Source organism: Arabidopsis thaliana, chromosome 5, assembly GCF_000001735.4.
Source record: "Arabidopsis thaliana chromosome 5, partial sequence".
In the NCBI taxonomy this organism is placed as follows: Eukaryota; Viridiplantae; Streptophyta; class Magnoliopsida; order Brassicales; family Brassicaceae; genus Arabidopsis; species Arabidopsis thaliana.
In genome coordinates this window covers 6,433,334-6,458,748 of record NC_003076.8, presented here as the reverse complement: position 1 = coordinate 6,458,748, position 25,415 = coordinate 6,433,334, and the positions used below count along the sequence as shown (strand labels likewise).

The window sequence follows — 25,415 nt, the reverse complement described above, 5'->3', positions numbered from 1 at the left end:
AGTCTCTATGTATTTTGAAATTTTGAACTTTGGTGCTTTCAAGTTTGGATAGTAAAATAAAAAATTTGGTGCTCTCATGCTTTGTTGATTCTTGATTGTGTATAAATTAACCTTATATTATCTTTGTTTGTTAGAAGTTTGATTAATCTTTACTTATGTTATGATTATGTTATGGATTTGCATTCTTGTTTTTCTTTAAATTTATTTAAGCAAGAAAGAATATATGTGAATAAGTGATATATTATGAAAAATAAGTGATTTTAATGGAAAGTGTCATCATATAGTTTTGCACTTTTGCTATAATTAGAAATACTAAAAGAATGAGGAGATTTCATAATAATGGCAAAGAAAAAGAGAGAGGGATCGGCATGTGAGTGGGAGGACAGAAGGTGTGTGAGCTTGTGACAGTCTTTTGGACCCTCTTTAGATCTGACTTTTTTTTATATATTCAGACAGTGTGGCAAACTCTTCTGTGATGTCCCAAAGATATTGATTGATTGGAGAGAGAGAGAGAGACATGGAACATTTGCTAATCTCACATGGGGCTTGTCTTTACACATTCCTCTATCAATCTTGTTGTCATCAACCAACAAATTTGATTTTCATTCAATCCTTAAAAGATTACAAATGGAGGAAAAAGTTAGTGCATCTCTAAAATGACAAGAAAGAGTTACATAAAAGCAAGAACAAACTTGGAAGTTGGAACACATCTCCAATACCTTCCTTATACAACCCTTTTATTGTTCGCTGAATTTACAAACAAATAAATCTTATGCATCTAATTTAAATTATATGAATTGATCACACAGAAGAATATTTGTTAAAATTAATCAAGTGTAGATAGATGATGCATCTCTGTAGCTTCTTCTTGGGATAGAAGCATGAACACTAGTGCTGTTCATGTTGCTCTTGTTGTTGTTATTGTTGTGAGTGGTGAGAGTACTTCTTGAGTTCTCATGATTTTGCTGATACTCTTGTCTGTTTTGATGAAGAGAGTGTTGTTGCTTGGCGTTGAAGGAACTATACCTACCTTGCTTCTGATGATGATGAGGTCTTCTTCTAGGCTGAGACGATTTAGGGATGAACACACCAGTCCCTTTGCTCTGTTCTTGTTGATACATATATGGAGCCGTTTGGTAACCTCCTCTGAACAAACCCTGTTTCCACAAAAGATTCAAGAAACACTGTTAGACATGGAGGTCGAGAGATAAATAGGCATACAGAGAGAGATAGAGAGGAAGTGTGTGGACAGAGGAACAAACCTGGAATGAGAGAGAGGAGGAGGAGGAAGAGAGAGAAACAGGGTTTAAGTGTTCATCTTCATCCATGATGAGAAGAGAGATCTGTTTGCTTATGTCTGCAAAGAAGACATCATCATCAAGCTCTAACTCCATAGCCATAGCTCTTAGCTTTCCAAGTTTCTTGAAGACTTGTTTGTTTTGTAAGCCAAGTCTTGTGTGTGTTTTTCTTTTGGGTTTGCTTCAAGTGGAGTTCGAGGGAATGTTGAAAGAGTCAAATAAATAGGCAAGAGATTGGGCATTTAGAGAGAGATAGAGACTCAGAGAGAGAGGGAGAGAAGAGCATGTGGGTGGGAGAGTAGGGCCAGAGAAAAGAAAGAGACTTTTTTTAACAATTGTAAATCTAATCTGGCTAAGTCCCCACTCAACACAACATGAAGGACAGAAGGAGGTTGTGCATTGATGTTATCCAGTTGTTACATTTTTTAAAAGATAGAATCAAAGTTCACACACAACCCATATCCACTCTGTTTTCGTTACATTTAACATAACTTATGTCACATATTAACCAAAAAACTTTTGATATAGCTTTTACCAATAGAATTGAAGAGAACTAGAGAACCAACAACACTTATTTACATGCAAAAACTATCATGGCAAAAAAATAAAACTATCTTTGATAGGGCCAAGGGAAATCTTTGTTATGGCTATAAGATCCTCGAACAGCCACATCCGAAGACAGTTTGTGGTTGGCAATTGAGGAAATGGACAATGATCAATTTGGATTTGGGAGAGAGAAAGAGAGAAAATCTATATAACTCATTGATATGATATGGTTTGAGGATAGTGTTTGAGTGAAGTAGGGTCACACACCAATCCTACTTCATAAAATCGATTTCCCAAGTGAAAGCTTGATGGTCTCTATATTATTATTATACATAAACAATTATCTATTTTCTTTTTACATATCACTATTTTTCTTTATGAACTTTTGATGTTTACTCATTTTTGTTGGTCTTTGATTTCTGATTGCATGTTCCCAACTCTTGACCTTTTAATGGTGATAATGAAGAAAGAAGTCGTAGAACTACCTTATCTCTTTACCCATACTACGTTTCAAAAGACTAGTTTTAAAGTCTCTAAGATCTAGTGAAAAGAAAAGTGCAAGCAAGTATAGCCACAAACAGAAGAAGATAAACAACAACAAAAATATAACAAGATAAGTTTAAACCAACATTAAAAAGAATATAAGAAGAGTCTTTGTTTCATTTTGGTGGTGTTGGCGTCTACTACACCAACGGATGAAACAATCTATTGTTTGTCTTACTGTTGCAATTGACGTTTGTAACGGCTGGTTTAATAAACACATTTTGGTTAATGCTAAATTCAAAAAGTTATTACAATATTAGTTATGTATGTACTTTCTCATTATTGTTTTATGTTAACTCTATGTTACGTTTAGGACATAATCAGAGTTGCTTGTATCTGAAATCGCAGGTAGAATCCTGATCATATGAACTGTTAAGAAAACAATCTCAAGACACATCTTTGAGATTAAGAACAATCCGAGATTAAGAATAATCATATAAACTCACTGTTTGGAGTCATTTTTTGTTCCCCAAGCAGTAAAATTCTGCAGTCACAGCTATTAAACGACATACAAACAAAAAAGGTACAAAAAATAAGAACTGGACTAGTCAAGCTGCCCAATTATCTCAATGGATCTAAAAGCTGCAATCAAAGGGTTTCTCTGTCGGTTTTCATGCTCCAATGGCTGTATCCATGTCTGCAACACCATCGGCTCCTTTGAATACAACTCTTACCTTCGTTGTGCACGACTCTTTCTCATTGTTCTTGAGGGCTCTTTGTCCAAACACGTGGATAGTGTCCTTCTGGACTCTTCCCATGAGGTCATAAAGCGGCTTGCTTAGCTTTGGTCTGTGAAACTCTTCTAGAACCGGAGGTGCCTGCATGTAGAGAGTGTTTTCCCCCTGTTTAACACTTGCTTTTGACAATAGAAGCTTCGGGTGATCTTCAAGCATCTCAATGAACTAGGACAAAGAAAAACAAAACATGAACAAATAAATGGTAAAGAATTGAGACGCAGATTTACATGGACAAACAAAGCACGAGTAAATTGAGATTTAGCTAAAACCAAGCCTGGAAAAGCGAGGAGATAGTAATAGAGAAGATAATTTAGCATGAATGAAGCAATACGTGAGTATGAAAATCAAGATAATCGTGGTATAAAAAAGACAATGAGATGATAATGCGAGAGGAAGGACCTTTGATAAAGTGACTGAGGTGTCCAGCTCAATCAGAATGCCCGGACCACATACAAGACATTCGGTGTCCCTCTCGAACTTTGTCACTTCAGTGTAAAGACCCTCTCCACCGTTATACCTTGCGAAAATGAAAACCAACCAAATTGCAACATTGAATTATTTGTAAATTCATATATTTAACTTTTAGTAGTCTAGCTGTACTCCGAACACTAGTAAGTAAGGTGGAAAGAAAGAAATAAACCATACGTCAAATAATTTACAAGTGTTTTGCTGCATGCAGACACAATCTTCAAGGTTTCAAGTGCACAAGCTGCAGATATTATCGCATTGGTGGAAGCAATCGCCGGTATTATGTTTTTAACCACACCCTACACAATAAAACAATCGTCCTCTCATTACTTCTTCATGAATACAAATAGCATACGGATTTCATCGTCCATGCTTAAACAGTCACCGGTACTTCAGCCGAGGACTGGAAATTTACGAAAGTGAACACAAAGAATAAGAGAGAACGGTTACATACTTGTGTGAGAGAGTATGTGACACCTGGAATTCCAAAAAGCTCAGCTCTCCTGATAGCCTGTGAAGTAATGGTAAATATAAAATAAACCCAAACCCAAATTAAAAAACTATAGCATAAACAAGTAAAAGAATAACTAACCTCATCATAAACCCACTTCATATGTTCTGGTTCATCAGGATCAAAGGTTTTCCCACGATGAACCTGCAGAAGTAAGAATCGAGTTTACCATGAATAAACCAAATACGTATTCACTAGGAAAGAAGAGTCTATTTCAGAGAGACTACAGAAAGAATTCATTGACATACCGTTTCCCACTGAATAAGATGAGCATATTCAATGCAATGAGCTGCATTCCTAGGGGTTTCTGCAAGAGTGCACAACGGAAACTTCACTTGAGGTGGGAAAAGATAAATAGTGCACTCAAAACAGGGTGTAACTCCAGGCAAGATAACTCTAGCATGACCCTTGAAACCTTCAGTTCCCCCATCTACCATTGGCTTGATCGTTTCTCTTTTCGGAGTATCATCTTCATTATACTCTACATTTCACAAGCACATTATCAGACAGAGAACTTCAAAAAGCCGAGGGATAAAGTATTAAAGGTTAAAGAATTTGCATACCAAGAAACCCACAAGCTACCCCATTGATGTATTTGCGAGCTTCGATAGAATCAAGACCAAGAGCAATGATATTAAAATCGTTATAAAACTCAATCTCTTTGTCTTCTATACGTGAAAAATGCGGCACAATCTCTACTCCACTCACTCTCTCCATTACACGCTTTGCTGCTACCTCTGCCTTAGGCTTTCCTACATCTTCAATCCTAAAACAACAATCAACCAAATTTCAATTCCCACAAAGATAGCTAACAATTTCACAAACATACCACACACACAGGGAACATAATGGATAGGGTTTATAGTGGTAAAACCAAAGAGACAAAAGAAGGAGAAAAAAACCTGAACAGGAACTGGCGATTGAGATTAGTAACCTCAATACGGTCCATATCAATCACTTCGAGATTACGAAAACCAGAAAGAGCTAAATCCTTGAGAAGCTCACAACCCAACCCACCCGCACCAATCACCAAGATTCTCACATAATCCCTTATGTCATCCCTCAGCTGTATACAGAAACAAACTTAGCTCAGAAAACCCACAAAAACGATACGGAATATAACCGAAGAAGCGAATTGAGGGATAAAAGGCGTTTACGCCGGGTCCGGGTACGAAGCCGGGGTCAACGAGATTCCCATGACGGAGAAGAAGCTTGTCAAGGTCTCTAGTTTTACTTTGAGGAACTTGAGGAGGAACATCGAGATCAGCCATTGAAACCGAGAGAGTGGCGGCGATTCACGGAGATTGATCACGGCGGAGAGAGCTCAAAAGACGCAAAGCCGATACACTGCCACAGAGCTCCGAAACTTGTATTGGCTTCTCTCTTTGAGCCGACCCTTATAGTTATTGGGTCAATACTGGGCTAGGCCCAAAACAATATTTTATTAGATCTTGATTATATTCCTTGGTTTAATTTGGACATTTATTAAAAGTTTTTTTTATAAAAGGTTTGTTTTAGCAAATCTATCTTATTAGAAAAAATTTGTGGATTATTCTGACTATTTATCACCTTTTTATATAATTTTAGCAAATTTTCCATTATATTGTTTTAATTATTGTCCCAAATTTGGTTATATTCATTTTCTTATTAATTAACTCTGTTACCAGTCCCTTACAATTGTTTTAGCAAATCTTATCTTATTAGATTTTTAATGAAATTTTGTGGATTATTCTGACTACTTATAACCTTTTTGTATTATTTTAGCAAATGTTCCATTGTCCCAAGTTTGGTTATCTATATTTCTTTTTAATTAATTAATTCGGTTACCCAATCAATCTCTCCTAGACGCGAAGAAGAAAAGAAAGACAGACACATATCAAGAGATTCAAGATGGAATCTATCTTTGATTCTCTGATAAGCACCGTTGGTGTGTTAGTTGCTTATAGCAGTCGTATATATATTTTGTGTCGGCTGCAATTGCTCTTGGTCTGCTAACGGCTGCAGTCGTATCCTTATCATCATCATCATCATTATCACGGTCCCAAGGTTTCACGATGAGACCAACCGAGTGATGGATTTATTTTGAATAAGTTACTGCTATGTAAGCTCTCAAGTCAACTTTCGATTTCTTTTCAATTAGGTTGGTATTAATTAGTTGATTATATATGGATCTATATATAAGCAAAAGTAAATAAAGTTTTCTGAGTGTTACATTTACTAATCCCTTCTTTTTTTTTCTTCGATTACACCAGATAATGCTCCCCGAAAAGCTCTTGAACACCGAAGCCCTGGTCCCCCGTAGTAAAATGGTTGTCGCAATTGTTGTTGGACTTCTTATTAATAGTATAGTACTTTGGAAAATTTGGTCCTTCGCGTTAAGGGCCCGGGAGATTTCTATATAAAACTTCTCCACTCCAATTAATCGTTGATGGATGATAAGATAAGACCGTGAAAATCGTTGGTGGCTAATAACCGATCGGCACGGTATTGAACCATAGCATAAAGAAGCAAAAGAATGACAAAGCTCATCATATGCCCAACTTCATACGTTGTGTGGCTCACCATGACTATACCTTGACAAAAAAAACAAAAAAAAAAGTTTGTTAAAGAAGAATTATATACATATTTCATATATTTATATTTACATTCTCACGAAAAAAGAATTATTTATCCTATTATAGTACATATTGTCTAAAACATAATATGTTAAATTACATAGACTCATTTTTTGTAATATTTTTTTGATATGGGTGAAAAATATGGGATCAATTACGAGATCAGGCCTTTTTTCTCTGTGTCTTTGTTCAAAACAGTATTTTTCAATATGGTACTACAATTAGGTACTTTTCTCAGCTGCATTGATGTTTTTATCCCAATCTCCAGTTCTGCAATTTACCCCAACGAGAATGGTCTCTGCAATTCACCAATCTCCAGTTCTTTCGTCTCTACAATTCACCATAATCGCAACTCCTTCAGCTCTTTCCTCGACTCATAAACTGGTGACAAGTCTCGGTCCGAAATCAAAATCCACCTACTAATATATGTCCAAATCTAAAATTGATTTCATTTGTATTTTGAAATTCTTAGGTTCCCTAAACATCATCCCTTTAGGGTATATTTTTTTTTTTTTAAAACGTAATTAATTGGATTTGTTGAGTTAATAGATGAGAAGAAGATCTATGAAGCATCTGGAAATAAAAACAGAAATAGATCGATGAAAAAGAAGAAGAAGCTGAATCAGAGTAAAATCGTCTAGTGATAAAAAAAAAATGCCCATTTACATAAGCCCACATGAAAATGCCCATTTTCAAATATTTGAGCTAAAATGTCCTTATTTTTGTAAAAGCCCCGAAAAATATGACGAATTTATGACAACAAAAAAAACTGAATTATTACATGTTTGAAAACATTTGGTATAGTATTATTTATTTATCTCATTACAATTTTGGTATTATTTATGTAAGTATATCAATTTGTATTTATTTTTTTTATATGGTAAAATATAGCTTTAAAAGCAGCGGAGTAGCCATGGTGCACTGGTGGTAGTGATGCGCAACCTAAGTTGTGTAAGTTGTAACATGTAATCGATTCTTTGTCGTTGAGCATTTTTTTTTTAATTTGTTAAAAATTATGTTCTATAAAATTAAGGTATAGATTATCTCGAATGTTAATCAAAATATATAAGATGAGTCATTTTAATCTACTGTTGAATAATTAGCGTTATACCAAAAAAAAACATTTGATCTGTTTGATGGCTTAATTATTTTATCACAACTTCGAAAGGTTATGGTGGTGAACCATACAAGCGGCAAAGTGATGGTTGTAGTGGTGTCGGGTTAAGTTTTTCTCAGACGAGTTATTTGTTATTTGTAAATATGATACTATGTATTTTTTACCTTTAAAAAGTTTCAAAATATAATAAATGTTTTTAAAAAATTCAAAATGCAAATATTATAATTATTTATACTTATTAAAAGGTAGATATTATAATTATTTAAAGTTCATAAAATGTTGAAAATATTTATAATTTTTGATTTTTTATAATATTTATTATATTTTGAGACTTTTTAAAGGTAAAAACTAAAAAATATATAACATATAACAAATTTACAAGTATCAGATCTTTTAAAAAGTACTAGTTTACTTTCATTTGCAAACTAAATCATCTATAGATGAAGTCAAACGATATGTTCAAAAAAAAAAAATGTCAATAATGTTTTTACCCGAAATACTATTTTTAGCATAAATGGAAAAAGACCATTTAATAGGAAACTTAAACAAAGTGGGTGAAAAGAGATTCCCCAGGACTAAAAGAATTACAATATATAAGTGGAGTCTCTCTAAGAGATCCAGAAATATCACAACATCGTTTTCAATTAAATTTATACAAAACTATCATCATGGGTATCAAAACTTTGATTATCTTTTTTCATATTTTCATATTAGCAGTTTTATCGTCCAACAATATCATTTTGACTTCAGGTATATTTAAAATTGTGCATGTTATATACCTACTATTCGTATTGATCGATTTTGAAAAAAATAACTAAACATATAGTATTGATAATGATCATGTCAACTGGGCACGTATGTACATGGATATAGACATGTATTAAAACCTTCAACAAAAACTATTGTTTGGATTTGTTATAATTTTTTGTTGTGGGTTTGTGTAGGTGCAGAGATCAAAAAATTCTCATATGATCATTGCTTTCATTTATGTGTGGCTGGCGAATACGGATCAAATGAATGTTTCGTGGATTGTGCTCAAAAGGGATTTTGGCATGGAGATTGTGCAAACCGAACTGAAAAAGATCCTATTCGATGTTGTTGTTATAACTAAAATAAAACTTAGATATAAAAGTTTTCTCTATTAGCTGAAATGAATCAATGTTTCCTTATTAAATATCAACAAAATATTATACCTTACTGAATATCATTAAAAAATCTTGCAAAGTTGACTTTTGAATAGAGATGCAATAATTACTCTTTACCAAAATTACGTGTGTATTCATCGTATTTTTAGAAGATTTTGGATTATTCCTAAATTTACATGTTATTCAAAGGATGATTTTTGAATCTCTCGTCAAATCCTACTATGTTATTGAACTTGAAATTTATGTAAAAGAGTTCAAATATTTACTTATCTATATTAACAATTCTAAAACTCATATCAAATTATTTGTTATTCAAAATATCACAAATTTTGATTTTAAAAAGTTAATGAAACTGATTCTAATTTCTAGGAGATGTTTTATACGTTTTTAGTTATGAAAAAGGGTTTGTGCAAAAAAAACTTTTAAAGTTACATATTTTTGCAACTTTACCAATAATCTTATGAAGTTCAAAATAATATGCAATAGTTTATTTTTACATTTTTTGGACGTAGATGGTAAGTTGCAAAAATATGTGATTTAAAGAATTTTTTTGGACTTCATAAGATTATTAATCTTAAATTTTATTATAAATCTTCGCAAATCACCAATCATATTTTGTTTTTAAATATAAAAACTCTAACAAATAACTAACTCTTCTAAAAGCTTACTCAAATCTCTCAAAAATCTTAAATATGTAAATTTCAACAAATCTTGAGAAATTTACTTTAGAATAGATATGCAATAAATTACTCTTGACCAAACTTACAAGTGTCATATCTTTCTTTCTTTTTTAAATACTACTAGTTTACTTTCATTTGCATACCAAATCATTATAGATAAAGTCAAACGATATCTTCAAAATAGAAAATAAATGTCAATAAATATTTTTACCAAAATAATATTTTTTGCATAAATGGAAAAGAACTTTTTATAGGAAAATTAAACAAATTGGGTAATATGAGATTCCCCAAGACTAAGAGAATTATATAAGTGGAGTCTCTCTAAGAGATCCAGAAAAATTATATCATCTTTTTCAATTAAATTTATACAAATTTTTTATCATCATGGGTATCACAAAATCTTTGATGATTTTTTTTCACATTGTCCTATTAGCAGTTTCGTTGTCCAACAATATCATTTTAACTTCAGGTATATTTAAAATTGTGTGCTTATAAGAGGCCTATTAGTCGGGTTGTCCTTGAGCCGAGCAAGATAAAGCATAGATAACAGGACTTTTCAGGCCTGTTATTAGTATTGATCAATTTTGAATAAAATAACTAAACATGTATACCGGCCGTACGTACATGTATATATCATAAACATGTATTAAAAGCTTTCAACAAAACCTTTTGTTTAGATATGTTATATACAAGTTTTTTTGTTAATATAGAATTTTTTTTTTTGTGGGTTTGTGTAGGTGCGGAAACTACAAAATTCTCATATGATCATTGCTTCCATTTATGTGTGGAGGGCGAATACGGATCTCGTGAATGTTTCGTGGATTGTACTCAAAAGGGATTTTGGCATGGAGTTTGTGCAAACAAAACTACTGCCAAAGATCCTATTCATTGTTGTTGTTATAACTGAAAACAGCTATTAGTCCTTATAATGCTAATGAGGTTCACAAACAAAAAATAAAAATAAAATTAAATAATAGTTTGATTATAAAGAAAAGAAAATTGAATCAATCAAAACAAAACAAGTTTCTTAAAAGTCTATCACGGATATCTCATAGTATTTCAAACGAGAATCTTTTCTCATTTTCTGTCTATATATATATATATATATATATATACTATTAATTAGGAAACATTTTGTAAACTACAACATTGTGAGGGTAGTTTAAAACTAAGTAAATGAATTTTTGCATGGGTAATTTAGTAAATTAACAAATACTACAATTAAAAAACAAACAAACTACCCAATATTTTTATAAATTGTTTAATAAAGTTTCCATAACAAATCATGCTATTTAATTCGAAATCGTTTATATGTAAACTTATTTATTTTGGTACTAATTTATTAGATATTTTTCGAAACAACAATATAATTTAATAACAAATTAACAGTAAAAAAATTCAACATACAATGATAGAAAACAGGACTTACTTCATCTTTGCAATCGAGTCATACTTACAAAACAATTTACAAGTTCTACATTGGCCAACTATAGATAATATGTTTAGTGATATTAGAGTTTTCTCTTTGCCATTATTTTGTTTAGATTACTTTGGCAAAATATGGATTTACAAGCAGCCAATTGAATATAGCCCAAAACACATATACAAAAAATACATCAATATTTAAATAGTTTAACATGGTAACACAAATTCTTAGTTCACACATACCATTAAAATTTTGAAAATTCATATTTATGTGTTTAGGGTTCTAATTTATTGTAATTGGATTCAAAGATAATAAATACAAAGATTAGGTTTACGTTCTTTCACGAGTTTCTTAACTTTAAAAACAAAACACACTCAAATAAAATAAAAAGCAAAAACCAAAAACCGTTGTTCCCCGAACTGCTTCTGAACGTTGAGGTCCTGGTCCGCCGAAATAAAAATGGTTTCCGCAGTTCCGGTTAGATGACTTCTTAACGGTATAATATTCTGGATAATCGGCTTGAACGCCGAAATCTTGAACCGGGAGAAGGGTGTGGTTGTTCTCTGCCACCTTCAGATTGCAGAAATATGCCGCTTTCCCATAGCCTTTGTCGGCATATTCTCCTGAACCCATTTGAGCCACCGTATTCACGCTCGACAGGTTTCGGTATAATACTTCGCCTCCCCATTCAACTGCCGTCGCATAATCGGATAAGGTCGTGAAAATTACGGCCGGCCAGTATCCAATGGGCACTAAATTTGGGCCCAGAGCCAGCCACCAATGTCCTGAAAACAGATCCTGCAATTTTTAGTTATTTGTTAGCAAACATATGGAAAATAAGAACAAATTAAATAAGTGTTTTATACCTTCCAGATCTGAAGTGTCATGTCAAACTGGGTGCCTCCATATGTCGAGGTGCGACCAATGGCAGCTCCGATGGCGATGGTACTGCTAGTCTGCACAAATCCAGGAAGGTCGAGGCCATAACACCCGGTCTTGTTATATCCATCCGCCTGCAAGGATAACTTAGTCTAATAAACATGTAATAATAGGTCTGTTAAACTACATTATATTCACTATGATTTAACCTTTACCGTAACAGTGAAAGCAAAATATAGGCTATGGCCCAAACTATAATTTAATATGCTGGTTTATACTGGGCTGGGCCTTTTAATATATGCTATGGCCGAACCAATTTAATATGGCCAAGTTATACTATCAATCTAAGATTAATCAACTTCGTAATTTCATGATAATAATAAGTTTTCGTATTAATACTTCTAAAGAGCAAATGGATAGGGTGGAGAATTTACCGTCCAATATGTAAACAATCTGGCCTGGCTGTCATTATACCTCGACCGAGAAACCTACAAAAATTAAAGTAGGTTTATCATATTTGCAGACTAATTATATAAATGTATTGAAAAATAATAGTAAAAATAATACAAAAGTTTTTATGTCTAAATCATACCTGCCAACCGGCTTCAACAGTATTGAGATCCGCAGTCTCGTATGACCCAGATGCCAGCCAAATCTGAGCGAGGCTAAAATCGTAAGCCGATTCTACCTTTGGTGTCCAGACATTAAACGTTGCCCTTGTTCCGTACACATTTGTCCGGTTAATCATGTATGCAATTGCATACTGTTTACCAAACATATGATGTCAGTATTATGAAATTATTATAATAACTCTACTTTCTAACATTTCAAAAATAAATTTTTATAACATTTATGTAGTCGAAGTGGAAAAAGGCATGTGTGATGTTAGTTTTAATGTGGTTTTCAAAATATTGCCTAAATAAAAACACAAAAAATAATAATATACCCTCAATTACCTTGTGCCCTGAAGTTGCTCTGTTGGCGACCTCATACTCTTTTGGAACATGTACATGCTGCTTTTGGTGAGAAACTGGATTCAATTCCCGACGCATAGGAATCGTCTCTGCCGGACACTTTTCTCCGGTGTCGTGCCAAATTTGCCAATTTTCTTGTACGCTTTTTTCTATTTGTGGCATGTTGGTAGGATATTCCTGCATAAATTGTTTAAAACAATAAATGATTAAGTTTGTAAAAATATACATATTGTCAAAAGTATACATATAAAAGAAACTTATCTTAATTAATAAAAACCTGAATAATATGGTTTCGTAAGAGTGGGTGGTCGAAGGCTCGTTGATCCGTCCGGTAGATACAATCAATCAAATCGCCGTCAGGACTCTTTTTCAGACAAATAGCAAATTAAAACAATTAAATTATATTTTTCAGAATCGCATTTGTCTATGTAACAAAAAAAATAGAGATTAAAATAAATAAAAGCGAAAGTTTATTATTACTTACATAAATGGTAGAAACTGGAATAACTGAAACTCCCAGTTGTATGAAGTGTCCCATGATAAGGAGCATCGTCAAGCTCTCCATTTTCCTATGATTTAATACACACAAAAAAAAATTAATCAAACTGTCATAACACAAAAATAATAGACAGGCCAATAAAATGGAAAAATATTATATTACTAATCAATTCTAAAGATCTAAGCTATCTATTATTGACGACAATAGTTGATATTATACGAAATGGTGGAAATAGGCTTAACATATAAGTAAACAAAAGTCTTTAGAAGTAGAGAGTCCCAACAAAAGTTTAAATTCCGGTTGCTAACGTTTTAAAAGAAATGCTGATCAAGTCGTCGAAAAAACCATATGTGAATTCTCTCTGACTTTTTTCTTTTTTTTCTTAACATCAAATATATATATACTCAATAGAAACTTGACCCATACAACGATAAGACTTGCTTAGCTAAGGAGTCAGCCAAAAAAATTGCTGACCTTAGGATAAAACGACATGAAAAGTTGATAAAAGATTTGATCCAAATGCCAATATCAGAAACGACAACAAGAACTTCAGCAATTGACACTCACCAAAAAAACAACTTCAGCGATTGACGTGTCGGAATTAATAGCTCGAATTAATAGATATGTAACGATTACGTCGAGAATAGGGATCATCTCCTCCTGCGATGCGCCTTTAGCATTCATATTTGGAACTCCATCCAGGCTAGGCTGAGGCTAACTCCGTGTATCTTCTACACTTGGACTGCTCTTATTGCTTGGACAGGTCTAAAAGCAGACGCTTCTCCTTCTCTGCTTCGGAAAGTGGCTGCCCAAGCAGCTATCTATCAAATTTGGAGACAGAGGAATAACATGATTCACAATGGCATCACAATCCCACCAGCAACTATATTCAAAATCATTGACAGGGAAGTGAGGAATACCATTACTGCAAGAAAGTCCAGAAAACGTTTTCGGGATTTAATGGCTCTTTGGATCCGCTAATGGGTTGATTGACACTCAACTCCTCTTTTGTAATCTTTGTTTTTTACATTCTTTGGCAAAGTCTACAAGCTTTAGGTTCTTCTTTTGTAAAACCCAACACTTCATTCTAATGAAATTCACATTCTTATCAAAAAAAAAAAAACCAATTGTAGACAGAAAGGAAATCTCTCTGACTTTAAGTTTAGAAGATTTAGTTAAGCATAAAAAAAATTTAACGATAATTATTGATATTAAGAAATGGAAAAATAAAACAAAAATCTACGGAGATAAAGAGTGACCAAACAAAGTTTCTAACTTTGGTTGCTAACATTTTAAACACCTTTAAAAATTTAAATTGACGGACGTAAGTGTACCGCATGTTCGACACTGAACTCTTCCTTAATTAAGACAGTGGTTACGATGGCGATGGGTTACTTGATTTCCAAAAATATAGATTTCGATTCACGTTTATGGTCCATTATATTTTACCGCAATATTACGATATTGTATTCTCGTCATTTTTTAATATATGATTTGCTGATTAATAACCTCCAAAATGGTAAAAATTCATTTGGTAGAGGTAAGAAAAACAATGATATATTTTCTTACAACTATTTTCACCTATACTTGATTAAACTAATACATCAATTATCCAGGAGAAAAACAATAATTTAAACTAAGTATTTATAAATTTGCATGTTTTGTTTTTTTTCTTTTTGCTAAAATAATGTGTTTGTAGGGGCCAATGAAGAGCTATAATAATGAATAGCTAGATATAACGATCAACTTGAACCCTATATCATAGACTAAAAAAAGTAACTATGAACCCTTCATAGTTCGTTCGTTACTGTACCATGCACCACTCATTTGTTAATTATCAGTGTATTTGAGGCATGTGATTTATATTACTAAGCTAGCCTTTTACTGAAAAAACATTTTTCTTACATTTATACGTAACTTCCACGTAAAGTTACTTGACAAAAAAAAAATATTTCCGCGTAAATGCATGCAGATATGTAGGTATGTATTAATATATCTTTTTTTTTAATATTAGTGTAGAATCTGGACTACGCCCCATTGGTTAGATCCTTAAAGAATCCTTAAGAATTTTTTAATTGTAATATGACTGAATCTGTTTTGCCAATTACTCAACACAAAGCTTTCACAATGAAGCTAACTCAAAGCTAGCAAAGTTAAACTGAAAGCCATATACTGATTGTGTTTTGCCATTCACAAAATTCAAAGCCAAAGTAACTCAAAGTCGTATTCATTCATTGAGAGCAAAGCGTGAAGCGAGAGAAATCATCACTTCACAATTCAATTTCAAGTAACTACAGAACAATGAAATCTAGAAGCGAGAGAAATCAACAAACCTAAGAGATCACCCCAATTCAGATCGAATCCAATCAACAGGTAATCCACAAAATTCGAACCCAGAATAATTTGATGTGTTGATGTATCTTCCGATTTGATGATCGAGACGATGGAGACGTCGGATGATGAAGATCGACACAAATCGATTCCGCTTTCGCCGTCGAAGAAAACAAAGTACAAAGACATATACGAGTGACAGAGAAAACACGCAGAGAGAAATTTTTTCTTTTGTCTTTTTATGCGACCACTACCCAACTGACACGTATTCGCACCTTACCAGCAGAAAAACTCTAATCGAGATGTCCAATGGTGGACTCCTTAGAAGGGGCCCTTTAAATTTTTTAATACTAAATTTTGATAATTTCAGAGTTTAGAGTTTGTGTTAGAGTCCTTCAATTTTTCTTTGTCCAATGGTAGTCCCAAGTGAGTTTCTTAATAATTGTACATAGAAGAATTGAACTAGTATACCTACATAAATCAAAAGTATTTGAACATTGAAGTTTAAACCAAAAAGAAACCAAAAGCTGATGATTTACATCTGATTGATTCACAACAAATAAAACAACATCAAGAAACCAAAACAAGCTTTGTTTACCTCTGGACCGATGAGCTTGTTATGTTTGTTTCTGTCGTCAACAAATCATTCAATTCACAACTCTACAAGTCAATACAATGCCACGATCACAACACATTCACAGCCACTATATTCATCCATTATTGGTTGCAATTCAGTGACATATATATATTCCTTAGATGGAACCTACAAGCAAGTGCATAACAGAGTAAATCGAAAGTTATACAAAGATTAATGATGCTGCTAATGTAATTTCCAGATGGAACCTACACATGAATACACTACGTGAACAAAGTATCAAACTTTTGAAATCAAAGATTACTTACGACTTACGAGAATGTTGTTTGTTGCAGTAACTTTTATATCAACAATGGTAGCTCCGTTCAAGGCCTTGGTGATCATAGAAGAGGAGACATCACTAAGATTAACATCATAAAAGTTTAAATTCCGGTTGCTAACGTTTTAAAGAAATGCTGATCAAGTCGTCGAAAAAACCATATGTGAATTCTCTCTGACTTTTTTTTTTTTTTTAACACCAAATATATATGCCTACAGAGTCAGCCAAAAGATTTTCTGACCTTGGGATAAAACGACATGAAAAGTTGATAAAAGATTTGATACAAATGCCACTATCAGAAACGACACCATGAACTTCAGCAATTGACACTCACCAAAAAAAAAACTTCAGCAATTGACGAGTGGGAATTAATCGCTCGAACCAATTGTAGACAGAAAGGAAATCTCTCTGACCTTAAGTTTAGAAGATTTAGTTAAGCATAAAAAAAAAATATTGACGATAATTATTGATATTAAGAAATGGAAAAAGAAAACAAAAATCTACAGAGATAAAGAGTGACCAAAAAAGGTTTTTAACTTTGGTTGCTAACACCTTTAAACACCTTTAAAATTAAACTGACGGACGTAAGTGTAGTGCATGTTCGACACTGAACTCTTCCTTAATTAAGACAGTGGTTACGATGGCGATGGTTTACTTGATTTCCAAAAATATAGATTTTCATTCACGTTTATGGTCCATTATATTTCACCACAATATTATGATAATATATATTATCGTCAATTTTTAATATATGTTCGCCCCCGAGAGATTACAATATAGTACTTCCTCTCCCCACTAAACAGGTTTGTGCCTACATGAAGAGAGAATTAGGCGAAAACATTGAACTTTTTTTTTTAAAAAAATGAATGATCTATAATAACTCTTGAACATAAAAAAAAATAAGACCTATAACCATAAGTCCATGCCTTGAAAACCCTAATTTTTAGTGTTGAAATGTGAGTTTTTAATTTTTGGGTAATAGAATTTATGAAGTCTTTTGCATTATCACAACCTAGTTAAATTTTTCAAATTGAATTGAAACAAAGCAAAAACAAAATAGAGTAACTAATCCATTGACCTTGTTCTAAATCACCAATTGGATGCAAAAGAAAATGTAGTGACTACACAACTAGCAATATGTTACGATTATTGAAATAATTTAAATAATCAAAAGAACAAAAATTGATCAAATAAGCAAAAATTAAGCAAAACATAAGTAAAATATTTAAAAACAGACTAAAATATTCACATATTCAAGTTGAGATTCTAAACAAATAGACACAAACATTAGGTAGGTTTATCATTTGCATAGTAATTATATAAAATATTGAAAAAAATAGAATACTTAAATGTTTTAAATGTCTATACGTAACTTCCACAGTTCCACGTAAATTTTCATTAAAAAAATAAAAAAATACTTCCACGTAAATGCATGTAGCTATGTAGGTATGTATTAATTTTTTAGTAAAGTGATATCTAAAACAGATAATGAAAAGTTGAATGATGGAGAGAGTTAAATGGAAGAAAAATAAACTCAACTGTGTTAACAGAGGCAGAGGTCGAAGGAGCTCGTTGTCTTCGTAAAGAATAAAAAGATTCGAACTCTCTAGCAGGTTAAAATTTCTAACTGTTGATTTAATTTAATTCGATTATTTGCCTTATAATTCGTAGTGTTTGAAATTGACACGCAAATTGATTATCTTACAAAAGAGGGAGGATTTTGACGTGGTTGGTGTGTTCTTCATTTTTTTATCCTAGTTTCTATTTTATTTGCTCCTTCGATCTTAAGTAAGTTTTCTTTTTATAATTTCCTTTGTTAATCACACTAAACTCCAAAAGCCTTTTATATTTTTACCAAGTTAACAATTAAGTCATTCAATTTTTTGTTTCTTTTCCTTATTTTATAGTCATTCAAATTATTGTTACATGATAATACGGACGGTGTTTAGGAAATCAAGTGGCTCTTTCACGAGTCACGACAGCCTAAATTGATTAAAAGAGGTTAAAGTAATTCAGAAATATTTAGGGATAAAGATATAGATTCCATCTACAAGACTACAATCCATCGATTCAATGGCCTAAAGTTTCTTTTGATCGTAATTTTATAAAAAGAATATGAAACTATGTACGACCATTGCAAATGTTCAGTACGTGTATATTCGTACAGCGTAAAATTGGTTGGAGATTTAGCTGTAAATTTTTTTGATTATAATCTTTTTGTTAACTGTCACTTTTAAACGTTCAAAACGAGTAAAAGACTTTGTTTTAGGATAAATAAGAACGACACAAATAAATTTTGGAGTTCGAATAGCTTAGGAATATGAGTTTTTTCGTAAAATTTAAGTTTTATTGGTAAAGATATTTCTATGTAAAGGGAAACTTCAATACTAACTAACCAGAACTTAAACTATCATTATGATCCAAATAAGAATTTCAAGAATGGAATAACAACATTTGTTTGGGAAGTCTGGCAGTTATTCCAATTGGTTTATTTGGTAGTTAGAAATACACGCGGTATGACTACTCTCTGATATTAGTCGGAAAGTATTCCAAACTCGGAACAAACAATGTAGTGGTCATTCGAAGAGAAGTATACTCTAAAATACTTCGGTGTATTTCTACTGAAGTTGACTAGGTCAGTCGATTAAAAAAACATAAAGAGATCATTGGATTCGGTTTGTTATCAAACTTCAATTAAGTTGAGAAAATTTGATAACTCAAAAAAGTTTTTAAGGCTTTATATAGTAATACCACCAAAAATTATGTTTTTCAAAAATTGATTTTCTTGTAATATGGTCGCACCACTTGACTATATTAATGCAGAGATAAAAAGATGTAAAAGACGTTGTACTCGAAGCTACTGTGGAAACGCATTTTCATAAAGTATGCACCATCCGGTTGGGCCTAAACATAGCAAACGAATAATGTATATTAAGGGACCGATTGGAAACGACTGTTATTAATGGTTGTAGAGGTTTTGGCTACAACGACTTTGACTATAGAAGGCTAGAAGCTTTGATTACAGAGATTTTGGTTTTACAGTCACATACGTGACTTAAAAAAAAAACTGAAAAAACGGCTGTGAAAACTTTAGAAGATTTTAAAGCCAAAAAATCTTGATTGGCAAAAAAAAAACTTTAGAGAATTTTAAATCTTTCTAAAATTTTAAAAACCTATGCTAATCACCTCCTAAAAATTTCAACAATCTTCTATATTGTTTTTGTAACAGCTGGTTCGGAAAGTTAAAGCTTTTGGAACAAAAAAAAAAAGAGATCAACTAACCGAAGCTATTAACATATAATGTATAGTTATATATGTTGTTGAGTTAGTTATAGTATTAAGTCTCCTTTAGCTTGATACTATATATACTCTATTGTATGATTCATTTTACTTTAATGAGAAAATCACTTTGTTAATATGGTATCAGAGCAAAAATAAGCTCTTTGTTTTCTCATTCCTTCCCGGGAAAGTGACCAAGAAAATTCACAAATCCTATCATCTTCTTCCACAAATTCTCCGATTGATCTTCACATATCTTCGATTAATCACCATCTTCATCGATTACATCCATTTTCTTTCACAAATTCATCCATTTCTCAGATCAACGAACTCATCAAAATCGATTCGTTGTTTCATTCATTTCCGCCAAAATCAAAGTCACTTTCTTTGGGAATCTTCTTCCGCTACTCAAGATCTTCTTCGTTTTCTCTGATTCTTTCGATTCTTTGATTCTATGATGACTACTGATCAATACGATAACCATTACTTTCTTCACAACTCCGATCACGCAGGCTTAGTTCTTGTGTCAGATCGACTTACGACTGGAGCTGACTTTCACTCTTGGCGATGATCGGTGCGAATGGCACTCAATGTCCGCAATAAGCTTGGGTTCATAGATGGTACAATTCTTAAACCCAATGAAACTCATAAAGATTTTGGATCGTGGTCCCGTTGCAATGATATGGTAGCCACATGGCTCATGAATTCTGTTTCCAAGAAGATTGGACAAAGCTTGTTATTCATTTCCACTGCTGAAGGCATTTGGAAGAATCTGATGTCAAGATTTAAACAAGATGATGCTCCTCGGGTGTATGAGATTGAGCAACGTTTGAGTGTTATACAACAAGGTTCTATGGATGTTAGTGCATATTATACAGAATTGGTAACCTTATGGGAAGAATATCGTAATCATGTGGAACTTCCTGTGTGTACTTGTGGTAAATGCGAGTGTAATGCAGCTGCTCTTTGGGAGAAATTGCAACAGAGAAGCAGAGTCACTAAGTTCTTGATGGGTCTCAATGAATCCTATGAAGCTACTCGCAGACATATCCTAATGTTGAAGCAAATTCCAACCATTGAAGATGCGTTCAATATGGTGACTCAGGACGAGCGTCAGAAGAATATCAAACCAGTGTCTAAGATTGACAATGTGGTGTTTAATACTTCAGATAACAATCAGTTGAGTTACTATGATGGTAGTGTACAGAATCAGAATCAGAATGTCTATCAAGGTCCTCTTGACAATAATGTCTATGCTGCAATGCAGAATCAATATATACCAAGAGCACCAAGGCCAGTTTGTACTTACTGTGGTCAGACTGGTCATGTAATCCAGAAGTGTTTCAAGAAACATGGATACCCTCCGGGTTATATCCCAGGGTTTAAGAGTAATGGAGGATATCAGAATCAACCTACAAGACCATTTACTCCATTTTTCAATCAGAATCTAGATCCAAGAGCGCAGTTCTCTAACTCTAGACCTACAACTCAACATGCTGCAAACATGATGAATGGAAATCAACAGGCTATATCAGCACCAAATGTGGATGTAAGCCAGATGAACAAGGAACAAATGCAGTCATTGTTACAACAGCTAAATTCTCAAGTTCAGCTTTCAGAGAATCAAGTTCCTATTCCATTAGTAGCGTCTGTTACACAGAATGGTGTAATGGATTCTCAATCTTTTTCGGGTAGTGTCTCTTTTCCATCTACTTCACTACGTTTTGAAAATAATAAACTCACATTTCAACATCAGTGTCTATCATCTCTTTCTAACCAAATTCCTCAGGGTAGTTGGATAATTGACACTGGAGCAACAAGTCATGTTTGCTCTGATTTGACTCTATTCAATGACATTGTCACAGTGACTGGTGTTACAGTTTCTTTGCCTAATGCCACTAGAGTGGAAATTGCACACACTGGCACTATACATTTATCATCATCTCTTATATTGCACGATGTTTTACATGTTCCATCATTCAAATTCAATCTTATATTTGTTAGTAGTCTATTAAAACATAGTAATGCATCAGCTCATTTCTTTCCTGATTTTTGCTATATCCACGAGTCTATTCAGAACTTGATGATTGGTAAAGGAGTTCTTCTGCATAATCTTTACATTCTAGAGCTTGATTCACCACATCCTGCTACTCATTCATCATTGTCTGCACCTCATTTCTCTGGATCCTTGATGGTAGATGGACATCTATGGCACCAGCGCCTCGGACACCCATCTTCTGACAAGTTAAAGTTGTTGTCTGGTACACTTTCTATGCCTAAGAATAGTTCTTTAGTCGAGTCTCATTGTCCTGTGTGTCCTCTAGCTAAACAAAAACGGTTAAGTTTCGAGTCTCATAATCACATGTCTTCGTCTCCATTTGATTTGATTCATTTAGATGTCTGGGGTCCATTTAAACGAGAGTCTGTAGAAGGGTATAAATACTTCCTTACCATTGTTAATGATCATACTCGTGTAACCTGGATTTACATGTTAAGGAATAAAAGTGATGTTTCAAAATGTTTTCCTGTTTTTCTTAAATATGTTAGTACTCAGTATAATGCCATTTTGAAAAGAATAAGAACTGATAATGCACCAGAACTAGCTTTTACTGATATTCTTGAACAATCTGGAATTACACATTAATTTTCTTGCCCTTATACTCCACAACAGAATTCTGTTGTGGAACGCAAACATCAGCATTTGTTGAATGTAGCTAGGTCTTTGATGTTTCAATCTAATCTTCCTTTAGCATATTGGAGTGATTGCATATTAACATCTGTCTTCCTGATAAATAGAATTCCATCAAAAGTTTTGAACAATTTAACTCCTTATGAGATGTTAACAAAGAAAGCACCTGATTACTCTTTTCTAAAATCGTTTGGTTGTTTGTGTTATGTGTCTACTTTACAGAAAGATAGGCATAAGTTCAGTCCTAGAGCAGATAAATGTGTCTTTTTAGGCTACTCATCTGGATATAAAGGTTACAAAGTTTTACATTTAGACTCGAACATTGTATCTGTCTCTAGGAATGTCATTTTCCATGAAAAAGATTTTCCATTCAAAACTGCAACACATTCCATCCCTGCATCTGATATATTTGATAAATGTGTTCTTCCTGCTTCTACTCCTTTTGACATTGATTCGCCATCTCACATTCATCATGATGCATCTGACATTCATACACCTGCATTACACACAACACCACACTCTAGTGTCACAGATCATTCACAGGAAGCTGTAACTTCAGACACGACCACAGTTTCATTGCCTACAGTCAGACCAAAGCGAACTTCTAAAGCTCCAGGCTACTTATCTGACTATCACTGTGCTCTCATACAAACATCATCACCACCAGAAAAGGTCACAACTACTCCTTATCATATTTCCTCTTTTCTTTCATATGACCAATTTTCACCAGACTATCAATCCTTCATATGCAATATTTCGATAGAGACAGAACCGAAAATTTTTAAGCAAGCTATTATCTCTGAGAAATGGACTGCTGCTATGGGTGTGGAACTTGGGTCTATGGAACTTAACAAAACATGGAGTGTTGTTTCTTTACCTCAGGGTAAGAATGTAGTAGGCTGCAAATGAGTTTTTACTATTAAGTATAATGCTGATGGCTCTATAGAAAGATATAAGGCCAGATTAGTAGCAAAGGGGTTTATACAACAAGAAGGAGTTGATTATTTTGATACTTTCTCTCCTGTGGCAAAATTGGCCAGTGTTAAACTTTTGCTTGATCTAACAGCTAAGAAAGGTTGGAGTACTTCTCAGATGGATATCTCTAGTGCTTTTTTACACAGTGACTTGGAGGAAGAGATCTATATGAGTTTACCAGAGGGGTACACGCCACCAGATGGAGTTCCATTGCCTCCTAATGCTGTTTGCAGACTGCACAAATCCATTTATGGATTAAAACAAGCTTCACGCCAGTGGTATAAATGTTTATCAGCTGTTCTTCTTGATGATGGATTCATTCAGTCCTATGCTGATAATATGCTATTCGTCAAAGTCACTGGTACGTCTATTGTTGCTCTACTTGTTTATGTAGATGACATTTTGATAGTGAGCAATGATGATGAGGCTGTGAGATCCGTTAAAGCTGTTCTAGGGAAACACTTTAAAACCAAGGATTTAGGTGAGGCAAAATTCTTCTTAGGACTTGAGATTGCTAGAAATGCAGATGGTATCTCTGTTAGTCAAAGGAAGTATTGTTTGGATATGCTAGCTGATTCAGGACTATTGGGTTGCAAACCAAAATCTGTACCTGTGGATCCTAAAGTCCCTTTAACCAAGGAAACTGGTACTCTTTTGGAGAATGCAAGGCCTTACCGTGAGATAATTGGGAGGTTATTGTATTTGTGCATTACTAGGCCTGATATCACCTATGCAGTGAATCGGCTGAGCCAGTTTTTATCTTGTCCCACTGATGTTCACCTACAAGCAGCGTATCAGATTCTGAAGTATCTTAAGAACAATCCGGGTCAGGGTTTGTTTTATTCTTCTCAACCAGATATATGCTTAAATGGCTTCGCTGATGCAGACTGGGGTACCTGCCTTGATACAAGACGATCTACTTCTGGTATGTGTGTTTTTCTTGGACATTCACTGATTACATGGAAGTCAAAGAAGCAGGACATTGTAAGCAGCAGTAGTACAGAAGCTGAGTATCGATCCATGGCTGTGACTACAAAAGAACTTCTATGGTTGAGTCAGATGCTTAAGGATCTTCATATACAGGTTGATTCATCAGCTAAACTGTTTTGTGACAATAAGTCTGCAACTTATATTGCGATTAATCCTGTATTTCACGAGAGAACGAAACATGTCGAAATTGATTGTCACATCACACGAGATCAAGTGAAGAATGGCTTCTTGAAGGTTCTACATGTAGCTACAGAAAATCAATTAGCAGACATCATGACAAAGCCTCTTCATCCTGGTCCATTCTATTCTCTCCTTAGTCGACTATCGGTTTCAAGCCTCTTTAATCCTTCAGATGATTCGGCTTGAGGGGGGATATTAACATATAATGTATAGTTATATATGTTGTTGAGTTAGTTATAGTATTAAGTCTCCTTTAGCTTGATACTATATATACTCTATTGTATGATTCATTTTACTTTAATGAGAAAATCACTTTGTTAATTGAAGCAAACGATGTTTATAAAGTATATGACACAGAAATAATAAAAATAAACCAAAGAAAGGATGCAAATGGAGAAAAAGAATTAAGAAGCTAGTAACTAATTATAACAAGTTGTGTTGCTGCAACACGAGGATCTTTGTTGTTTGTAGTGGAATCAACATCTTATGTTTCTACTTATGCCACTTTTCTTCCTCTTCATCATCATCGTCATCCCATAGCCTCTCGTCCTAATTATCATCATCATCCCACCGCCTTCTCATCCTCTTGATGTGGTCACTCAAATCTTTGATGATATTT

General features: G+C 33.5%; 5 protein-coding genes, 3 long non-coding RNA genes, 1 other non-coding gene and 1 pseudogene across 11 annotated transcripts; 7 read left to right on the top strand and 3 right to left on the bottom strand.

Moving 5' to 3' along the window:
- Positions 1–244: 244 nt before the first annotated feature.
- AT5G19190 (uncharacterized protein) lies at positions 245–1,723 on the bottom strand. The gene is made up of 2 exons (NM_121924.4): positions 1,263–1,723; positions 245–1,157 (listed from the first exon to the last, which is right to left on the bottom strand). The coding sequence occupies exons 1-2, from the start codon at positions 1,398–1,400 to the stop codon at positions 831–833; spliced, it is 465 nt and encodes a 154-aa protein (NP_197420.1). The 5' UTR covers positions 1,401–1,723; the 3' UTR covers positions 245–830.
- A 992-nt stretch (positions 1,724–2,715) lies between these two features.
- ECR1 (E1 C-terminal related 1) lies at positions 2,716–5,501 on the bottom strand. 2 transcript variants are annotated; one of them, NM_121923.4, is made up of 9 exons: positions 5,261–5,501; positions 5,006–5,169; positions 4,667–4,869; positions 4,352–4,584; positions 4,185–4,247; positions 4,047–4,103; positions 3,770–3,891; positions 3,524–3,641; positions 2,716–3,289 (listed from the first exon to the last, which is right to left on the bottom strand). In NM_121923.4, the coding sequence occupies exons 1-9, from the start codon at positions 5,372–5,374 to the stop codon at positions 2,999–3,001; spliced, it is 1,365 nt and encodes a 454-aa protein (NP_568370.1). In that variant the 5' UTR covers positions 5,375–5,501; the 3' UTR covers positions 2,716–2,998. The 2 variants fall into 2 exon arrangements, with proteins under 2 accessions (NP_568370.1, NP_001332355.1); NM_001343592.1 differs by having other exon boundaries at positions 2,716–3,641.
- Positions 5,502–5,949: 448 nt separating this feature from the next.
- Positions 5,950–6,157, top strand: AT5G03045. Its single transcript, NR_142651.1, has one exon. It is a non-coding gene; the product is annotated as an other RNA (long non-coding RNA).
- AT5G00410 lies at positions 5,995–6,544 on the top strand. Its single transcript, NR_144141.1, has 2 exons — positions 5,995–6,204; positions 6,356–6,544. It is a non-coding gene; the product is annotated as an uncharacterized misc_RNA (transcript).
- Positions 6,545–6,881: 337 nt separating this feature from the next.
- Positions 6,882–7,085, top strand: AT5G03035. The gene has a single exon (NR_142650.1). It is a non-coding gene; the product is annotated as an other RNA (long non-coding RNA).
- Positions 7,086–8,490: 1,405 nt separating this feature from the next.
- AT5G19175 (Cysteine-rich protein) lies at positions 8,491–9,045 on the top strand. The gene is made up of 2 exons (NM_001036825.2): positions 8,491–8,585; positions 8,780–9,045. The coding sequence occupies exons 1-2, from the start codon at positions 8,504–8,506 to the stop codon at positions 8,944–8,946; spliced, it is 249 nt and encodes an 82-aa protein (NP_001031902.1). The 5' UTR covers positions 8,491–8,503; the 3' UTR covers positions 8,947–9,045.
- A 971-nt stretch (positions 9,046–10,016) lies between these two features.
- AT5G19172 (Cysteine-rich protein) lies at positions 10,017–10,679 on the top strand. The gene is made up of 2 exons (NM_001036824.3): positions 10,017–10,129; positions 10,398–10,679. The coding sequence occupies exons 1-2, from the start codon at positions 10,045–10,047 to the stop codon at positions 10,565–10,567; spliced, it is 255 nt and encodes an 84-aa protein (NP_001031901.1). The 5' UTR covers positions 10,017–10,044; the 3' UTR covers positions 10,568–10,679.
- Positions 10,680–11,329: 650 nt separating this feature from the next.
- AT5G19170 (NEP-interacting protein, putative (DUF239)) lies at positions 11,330–13,504 on the bottom strand (the record flags this gene model as incomplete). Its single annotated transcript, NM_121922.2, has 7 exons — positions 11,330–11,884; positions 11,953–12,099; positions 12,400–12,453; positions 12,558–12,728; positions 12,922–13,116; positions 13,217–13,303; positions 13,424–13,504. The coding sequence occupies 7 exons, from the start codon at positions 13,502–13,504 to the stop codon at positions 11,444–11,446; spliced, it is 1,176 nt and encodes a 391-aa protein (NP_197418.2). The 3' UTR covers positions 11,330–11,443.
- A 491-nt stretch (positions 13,505–13,995) lies between these two features.
- Positions 13,996–14,505, top strand: AT5G03025. Its single transcript, NR_142649.1, has one exon. It is a non-coding gene; the product is annotated as an other RNA (long non-coding RNA).
- Positions 14,506–20,506: 6,001 nt separating this feature from the next.
- Positions 20,507–24,979, top strand: AT5G19165 (annotated as a pseudogene; the record flags this gene model as incomplete). The annotated part of the gene is made up of 1 exon: positions 20,507–24,979.
- Between the last annotated feature and the right edge of the window lie 436 nt (positions 24,980–25,415).